This window comes from Hirundo rustica, chromosome 19 (assembly GCF_015227805.2).
Source record: "Hirundo rustica isolate bHirRus1 chromosome 19, bHirRus1.pri.v3, whole genome shotgun sequence".
Classification (NCBI taxonomy): Eukaryota; Metazoa; Chordata; class Aves; order Passeriformes; family Hirundinidae; genus Hirundo; species Hirundo rustica.
The window spans coordinates 4,633,185-4,641,242 of NC_053468.1; the positions used below are offsets into that span (position 1 = coordinate 4,633,185).

At 68.7% G+C, this 8,058-nt stretch overlaps 2 protein-coding genes across 5 annotated transcripts in view; one reads left to right on the top strand and one right to left on the bottom strand.

Annotated features, from left to right (window-relative positions):
* The window catches only part of SMG6 (SMG6 nonsense mediated mRNA decay factor), a 107,462-nt gene extending 104,702 nt beyond the window's left edge, over positions 1-2,760 (top strand). For all 4 annotated transcript variants that reach the window (XM_058422963.1, XM_040082148.1, XM_040082147.2 and 1 more), the window contains exon 19: positions 742-2,760. In XM_058422963.1, coding sequence (XP_058278946.1) covers positions 742-872 — 131 coding nt within the window. In that variant the 3' untranslated portion in view covers positions 873-2,760. The remainder of the gene's footprint in view (positions 1-741) is intronic.
* A 1,155-nt stretch (positions 2,761-3,915) lies between these two features.
* HIC1 (HIC ZBTB transcriptional repressor 1) lies at positions 3,916-7,461 on the bottom strand. The gene is made up of 2 exons (XM_040082855.1): positions 7,155-7,461; positions 3,916-6,452 (listed from the first exon to the last, which is right to left on the bottom strand). Exons 1-2 carry the CDS (start codon positions 7,204-7,206, stop codon positions 4,507-4,509), a joined length of 1,998 nt encoding a protein of 665 aa, XP_039938789.1. The 5' UTR covers positions 7,207-7,461; the 3' UTR covers positions 3,916-4,506.
* Positions 7,462-8,058: the final 597 nt, after the last annotated feature.

Sequence of the window (8,058 nt, forward strand, 5' to 3'; positions counted from 1 at the left end):
CCCGCGTTCCTGGCCACCCTCCCCTTCCCCTTGTCCTGCTGCTCCCTCCGCAGCCAATCTGGGCCCATGTTGGGCTCCCATAAACTCTGTTTTTTCCATTCCCGTCCTGGCTCGGAGGCACTGTGTTTCCTGTGCTCATAGGAACAGTGCTCTGGTCACAGGACCCAGCTGCTTACACATACCCCATATGCTTCCCCTGCCTCGCACACACGTAAGCGTGGCTCCCACATCCCAGCCCGGCGCGTTGCGTGCGGGGCAGCTCATCCATCTGGGGGCAAGATCCCTTCGGTTGTTTCTCAGGCATCAACTCCCAGTGTCTGTCTGAGCCCCAGCCAGAAACGCCTCGGTGTCAGTGGCGACTCCAAAAAAGCTCCGCAAAAAAATGAGGGGTGGCTTTAGATCTTATAATGAGATCAACAGAATAATAGCACCAGCTTCCTGCTGGAGCCAGGGTCGCAGGCCTTCTTCCTGGCCTGGGTCAGGCAAGGACCTCTTCTTCCCAGCCTGTGGCCACCCCTGTGGGCAGCGGTCACAAATCATCCCTGGGCAGCACAGAGAGGGCAGCAGATGGCCTTCAGCATGCAGGGCTGTCTCCGAGGCCCACCAGGAAGCTTGGCAGGGAGCTGGGAGCTGGGATCTGGGAGCTGGGAAGGTAGGGGAACACCCCCCGGGATGGGTGGAAGGCCTGGGGCAGGTCCGAGCTTCACTGCGCTCTGTGTGTGTGTGTGTGTCTCCTTGCAGACGATCCCATCCGTTTGCTCAGGGAAGTGGTTTTGCTGACGGACGACCGCAACCTGCGAGTCAAAGCGCTGACCCGCAACGTGCCGGTGCGGGACATCCCCACCTTCCTCAAGTGGGCTCAGGAGGGCTGAGGGGGCCCAGCGGGGCCCAGGGCCCCTGAGCGAGTCACGCAGCCCCTGACGGTGGGAGCCCGGCTCCAGCGGCGGCCGCGCCGCGCCGCCACCGCCGCCGGCCCACCACGAACAATAAACGCCGCGTCTTCAACCCACCCCAGAATGGCCGTGCTGCCGAGGGCCCCCCGAGGGCAGACCAGCCGGGAAGGTCGTTGCTGTGGATGGTTCACGTGGAGGCTGGGCCGTTGAGGGTCCCGCCGGCCTTTGGGCAGCGCCAGCGCGGGAGCCGGAGAGCCCCGCTGTGGAGGGAAGCTTTGGGTGAGCCCTGTGCTGGATCACCGGCCTTTCGCTTGGTTTGCTTGGGTGCAGAGAGCTCGAGTCACGCCTTGGTGGCTCTTTGGGTTTGTAGGCTGCGTAGGGCAGAGATCGGGGACATGCCAGCACAGACTTTGGGGTTGCTTAGTCCAGCCTGTACACCTTGGAGAGGCCGTGGACTTCAAGGGCAGGTTTTCCCCCTGCCCCAGCCTGTTTGTCCTGCATGGCCAGACAGCCCCAGGTCCCCGTCCCCTTCCCCGCCGTGTGCTGCCCCACGCAGGAGTGCTGCTTGCGGAGGGGTTTGGCCTCTCTGTGCTGTGGGGTTTGCTTGTTGAGTTTCATTTTTTCAGTGTAGGTTAGTTTTCAGGTGTGTTCCCTGCCTGCTTTGCTGGGGGAGACTTTGAACACCCTCGCAGCTGCTTTGTCCTGATCCCGTGCCCACCCCAGCTGTTGCTTGCCCCTTCCCTTCTTCCCCACACCTCTTAGTCCTCCCCTGCTACCTTTAGGCACGCTTTTGCCCTAAGACTCCATGTGAGGCTAACAGAATTGTCCAAGGACCCCAGGACCGGCTGTCCCTTGGGTACCGTGTGTCCTCACATTGCCACAGGCCCCTCTTCCATGTGGGATCCGGCTTCTGTCTATGGCTGCAGAGTCAGAGAGAACCACAGAAATGCTCAGCCCCACTGTTTGCCTAGCTGAGAGGGTCCATGGATGGAGCCATTGCCTCGTCCCTGGGTCATTCTGCACTTGGATTTGGGGTGCTGCTAAGGCCTTCCACACCCCATGCTGTCCCATCACCAAGTGTCCCATCCCCAGTGACCCACCAGATACAGAAGCTACAAGGGAGCATTAACCCCTGAACCAGAGCCCCTGGAGCTCTGTCAAGTCCCAGTCCCATGAGCCGAGGGTGGGAGCAACCCCAAGGCCACCCCTGGCCCCCGCTGGGGCACTGCAGCCACGGGAGGGAAGTGGCAGAGGTGGCAGAGGAAGCAGCAGGATAGATGCAGTGTTTTCCTTTCCCCTGTGGGTGGCTCAGACCCCGTTATCTGCAGTTACCCCCGTGCCAGCTGCCCGGCCCCACGGGCAGAGCCAGCACCAGTGCCAGAGCCTGGGCAGCGCGGTGGGCGCACGCGGGGTTGTGCTGCATCACCCGTTCCGGAGCAGTGCCCGGCCTGGGGCACGACCCGCGGAGACTTTGGGGTGCCCACGGCTGCTGTGGGGCACACGGAGCCATCGGCACAGCGCCCACGCCCCGGTTCCTTGCCCACAGCCGTGCTGGCCGCCAGCTTTGCAGAGACTTTGCCTTCTCCTCCACGCCGGGTGTGTTTCAGTGTTTGTTTTCTTGCGGCGCTGCCCCAGTGCTGCTTTCCAGAGCCCTCCCCGAGGTACCACCGGCCCGGAGGGTCCTGCAGCTCTGCCGGACACGTCACTGGCTCGGCCATGGGACGGTTTCTGTGCCACCAAAGCAGCTGGCACAACGAGCTTGAGCGCCTGGGGCCATCCCTGCCTCGGAGCTGTCTCGGGGCAGCGCCTGCCTTTGAGCTGTTAAGTTGGTTTTAATAATTTTTAGTATTAAACATGTGTCAGTGCAGAGTGGTGTGTTATTTGCTGCTGAGGTTGGGGTGGGGGACACCAGGGAGGGACAGCAGTGGGACACGTCGTAAGGACGACGGCGGCTCCGTCCCACCTGCCTCTGCTTCTGCCCCACCGCTGAGAGGGTCTGGGCAAACCAGATGCGCAACGAAGCGCCTTGGGTCCCGTCCCTGCAGCCCTGCACCCACGGGTGCCACTCCCAGCCCTGCACCAGCCAGGCCCCTCCCCAGAGAAGAACGCGAGGCCACGCGCGTTAATGTCACTTTATTGCTCATTCCGTTTCGACTATAGAAAAAAAAAAAGGGGCGAGAAGCCCGTGTACAAATTGGACGTGATACAGGGGGGGCCGGGGCCCCGCTGGGCGCTGCCAGCTGTGCTTTGGGTGCTGCCGCCGCCGCCAGTCACCCCGCGGCAGCTCCGGGGGACACGGCCGGCCCTGGGGGACCGGGACAGCCCCGGGATGCTCGGGGGGCGGCCGGGCAGAGCGGCCAGCTCAGGCTAAGGCACAGTGGCTGCGAGGCCGGGGGCAGTCGCTGCTGGCGGCCGCCCGGAGCCTCGTGTGCAAAGGAGAGGAGGGGGTTCAGGAGGGGGGAGAAGCTTCACATTACCCCCAGCGGAGGGGTCAGGGCACGGGCCGGGAGGGTCCAGGCTGGGGGGACTTCGCCCACACCGAGCAGAAGGTGGGAGAGGGGGTGCGGCGGTGGCAGAAGGCGCCCGGGGGGGACTCGGCCCCAGGTCACTTGCACCCCCTGGGCTCTGCCCCGCGGCCCCTCCCGCAGCCCCTGCCCACCTCCCGTAGCTGACAAACCAGAGACCGCTTTGTCTTTGTCACGGACCCCCCGGCCCGGCCCGGCCGCGCTGGAGACGGGCGTCTTTGGCAAAAATAAAAAAAATATAAAAAATAATCAAGGCGAGTGGCCGGCCGAGGGCGAATCGGCCGGGTCCCGGGGCTGACCCGGGTGCCCCGGGCATCCCTGATGGCGAGGCAGGGCCCAGGGGCTCAGTCTGGGACAGGCCCTGCTCCACCTCCCAAAAACACGGGGAGCAGCCGGCTGAGCCCCTGCGCTCCGGACGGGAGGTCAGTGCTTGCCTCGGGGGCGAGGAGCGTCGAGATTCCCCGGCCTCCCCGGCACGGACGTGACCGCCTCTCCCCCGTCCCGAGCCTGCTGCTCGCACCCCACCGTCCCCCTCCGTCAGTCTGTCCCCGAGCCCCCGGGTCGGGCACACACCCCCGGCCCGGCGCCGGCCGCTCCGCTCCGGCCGCGACGGACGAAAACTACTCACGGCCCGCGGCGGTCGGGGAGGCACAGTCCGGGTCCCGTCGCGGCAGAGCCGAGAGCCGGCGGTCCCACCGCGGGCGTCCCCTGGCCCGGGGGCAGCCCTGAGGTAAGGAGCGGGCTCATGTCCTCCAAAGCCTCGGGCCGCCGCCCGGCCTCACAGCTTGTGCGTCGCTGCCGCCCCGTGCCGGGGGCCCGGAACCCCCCACGGCCAGGGGCGGAGGTGCCGCGGGGTCAGTCCCTGATTTATCGGCTTCTCCCGGGCAAGCCGGGGCGCTGGTCGAGGGATGCGCCGTCCATCCGTGCCGGAGCAGCTCTCGTGGGACCTTGGCTACGGGCAAGTTCTCCGCGACCGTCGGCAGCGCCGGGGGACGAGCACCCTCCGCCTCTCGGCCCCCCGGCCCCCAGCTCCACACGGGGCAGCGAGGGGAGCCCGGCGGCCCCCCAGCCCCCCGGCCAGGCCGGTGCTAGGGGGGCGAGTATCGCTCTATGGTCCGGGCGGCCTCGGCGTGCAGGTGGGGAGCCTGCGCCAGCACCTCGGCCGCCTTGTCCTGGCTCAGCCCCAGGTGCTCCGCCGTGAACTTGGCCAGGGGGTAGAGGCTCTCCATGGCCTTGGGGTCGCTGAGGAAGTGCGAGGTGTGGGAGAGCAGCTCGGCCGCCTTCTCCTGCTTGAGCCCCAGCTGGTCGGCGGTGAGACGGGCCATGGCGTAGACGCTGTCGGGGAAGTCCAGCTTGGCTTTGCCGTCGGGGCCGGCCGCGTGCATCTTCATGTGGCTGATGAGGTTGCGCTGCTGGGCGAACTTCCCGCCGCACACCTGGCACTCGTAGGGCTTCTCGCCCGAGTGGATGCGCATGTGCTCGGTCAGGCGGTACTGCCGGGTGAAGCGCATCCCGCAGGCGTCGCAGGCGAAGGGCTTCAGGCCGAGGTGGCTGCGCATGTGGCGGGTCATGGTGCCGCGCTGCGTGAACTTCTTGCCGCAGATGGTGCAGGGGTAGGGGCGCGTCAGCCAGTGCGTCTTCTCGTGCTGCCGCAGCGTGGCCGGGTCCTTGTAGGACTTGTCGCAGGAGGAGCAGCGGTAAGGCCGCAAGATGTCACCCAGCCCCGGGCCGCCTTTGTCCAGGAAGGGCACGGCCTGCTCGGCCGCCGCCTTGTGATAGAGCTCCTCTTCGTTGTGGGCCTCCACGTGGGCGTTGAGCTGCTCGGAGCTGGGGAAGCCCTTGCCGCAGGGGATGCAGACGTACAGGTTGTCGCCCAGGCTCTCCGGCTCGTAGCCCAGGTGGTTGCAGTAGCGGTCCAGAGCGTCGCCGGGCGAGGGGCCCTCGCTGCTGCCCGTCTCCTCGCTCGTGCTGTTATCGGGCTCCAGGTCGTTGCTCTCCACGCTGGGGTAGCGGGGCTGCGGCGCCGCAGGCGGCGATTCGGCCTTCTCCTCCCGCTCCAGCTCCTTCTCCGCCTCCCCCTCGTCCAGGTAGGGGCCCAGGGGCTCGTGCTTCATCCAGCGGTACATCAGCTCTCGCCCGTCCGCGCGGGGCAGCGGGGGCTCGGCGCAGGGCGGCGTGCCGCGGAAGGGGTCGGGGGCGTGGGGGTGCCCCCCCGGCTCGCCGCCCGGCGGGGAGTCCTTGTAGGCGGCGGCGTGGCTGCCCAGGAGGCCAGCGCTGACGGGGGGGCTGTCGTGCCGCGGGGGCAGCGAGGGCTCGCGGGGCTCGCCGGGCAGCAGGCGGTCGGTGGGCAGGAGCTGGGCGGAGGGGCCGGTGGGGCTCTTCTTGGAGAGGTCGAGGCCGCAGGGCGGCGAGCAGTGGCGCTCGGGCGGGCACAGCCCGTGGGGGTGCAGCGGGGCGCCCTGGGCGGCCGAGGCGTACAGCTCCCCGCACTGCGTGTTGAGCGGCGCCGCCGGCTCCACGGGCGGCAGGTCCACGGGCCGCGGCGTCCCCGAGTAGCAAGCCTGGATAACCGGCGTGGCGGCCCGCAGCCCGCGGCCCAGCTTGTAGGGCGCGTAGCCCCCGCGCAGGTGGCAGTACTTGCCGCTGCGCTTCAGCTTCTTCTTGCAAAGGGCCACCAAGCCGGGGATCTGGAGGTAGCTGGCGGCAGCCAGCACAGCGCCCAGGCTCTGCTCGCTGCCCGGCTCGCACTCGGCCAGGCGGCCGGTGTAGATGAAGTCGAGGATGAGGCGGAAGATGCCGGGGCTCACCATCTCATGGTCCAGGTTGAGCAGGTTGTCGTGGACCACCAGCGACTTGAGGTAGGCGCTGCTGGCGGCCAGGATGTTCTTGTGCGCTCGGAAAAGCGCGTTCTGCACCACGATGATCACGTCGCACAGGAAGCCCTTGGTGCGCTGCGTGTTCAGCTGCAGCAGCAGCTGCCGCGAGTGGCTCGGCACCTCCATGGCGTCCAGCATCCCGCTCCTCGCCCGCCGCCCTGCAACACACCGGCCGCCCCGTCAGCGCCGTGCCCGGCCCCGCACGCCCACCGCAACGCGCGGGGGGCTCGACGTGCGCGTCCGGGGCTTCCCCCACGCGTGGGAGGGTCGCGTCTCAGCCCCAAGCGCCGCAGCGTCCCGGCCGCTCTGCGCTGCCGCCCGGCCGGTGCCACCGCTTATATGGGGGCTCGTTTCTCGGCGGGTCGGAGCGGGGGGGGGTGGGGGGGCGGGAGGGGGGAGAAGAAACCCCCGGAGGGTTTTGGAGAAAGTGACATCACCCGCCGCCGCCGCCAGTGCCGCGCCCCGGCCCCGCCGGCCCCGGGATCCCGCGACCCCGCGCCCACCTGCCGGGGGAGCGCAGGGTGGGTGGGGGGGACACCCCGACCCGGCGTCCGCCGCCCGCCCGCCGATCCCCGCCTCTGTCCCGCTCCCCGCCGCGCCTCCCCGCTTCTTATGCGCCCCGGTCCCGGGAGGCGGCCGGCCGGACCCCCCGGGCGCCCCCCGCCCCCGTTTCCTCTCCCCCCCTCGAGGTGAGCGGGGGGAAGGTTGGGGGTGCGGGGGGGGGAGCGGGACCTCCCTTCCCGCCTCCGTTCCGGTGCCGGTGCCCCCCGCCCAGGTGAGTAAAGCCAAGCGCCCGCGGAGCTGCTTTCTCGGCCGATTTCCCCCGTATTTCGGGGTGTTCTTTCCCCCCCTCCTTTTACCTGGGCGTCCGGTGGCCTCCGCCAGCCAGCTGAGGTCTCGGTGAACTCTCATGGCTCAGCCCCGGGGGGGCCGCCGCCGGTTGCTGCTCCCCTCCACCCTCCTCTTCCTCTGCTGCTTCTCTTCCTCCATACCCCGCGCTCCCGGCCGGTCCTACGGAACGGGAGGAGGAGGAAGAGGAGGAGGAGGTGGTTGTGGAAGAAGCGGCAGCGGTTCCTCGGGGTTCCCGACGCCGCCAGCTCGGAGGTGAAACCCGGGCTGCGAACTCCCCCTGACCCCGGCCTGAACTCCGAGCAGCGCCGCTGGCTGTTAAAGGGACGGCGGGAGGTTTTCCTCCTCCCATCCCCGGGCGGGGCACCGACAAGCCGGGCCCCCCCCCCTTTACACACCCCTCCCTCCCCATCCCGGTCTCCTCCTCCTCCTCCCAGCCCGGTCTTTCCCTCCTCCCGGTCTTCTCCCGCCGAGCCCCGACCGCCCCCTCGGGGATCTCTATCCTTGGGACATCGCCCTTCGCCCGGGGACACCCCGGGTGGTGCCGGGAGCCCCGAAGAGGAGGGGAGGGGACCCGGGGTGTCCCCGGGCGAAGGGCGATGTGTCCCCCCCGTCGGTACCGCTCGTAGGGCGCCATCTAGCGGCTCCCGGTGCGCTCCGCCCCGCCCGTTACCGGGGGCGGCTCCTCCCCGCGCAGGTGGGACCCGACGGGGCGGACGGGGCCGGGGATCGGCGGAGCACAGGGGTTTCGCTCGCCGCCCCGCCCGAGGGATGGATGGATGGATGCTGACACACTAAGCGGGGTGACACCCATCGGTTGGGAAGGCCGGAGCGGGTGGTGTCGTTTTGGGGCGCAGAGGGTGGAACATCGCGTCCGACGAGCGGGGATGATGTGGGAAAGGGTTCAGGGGAGCA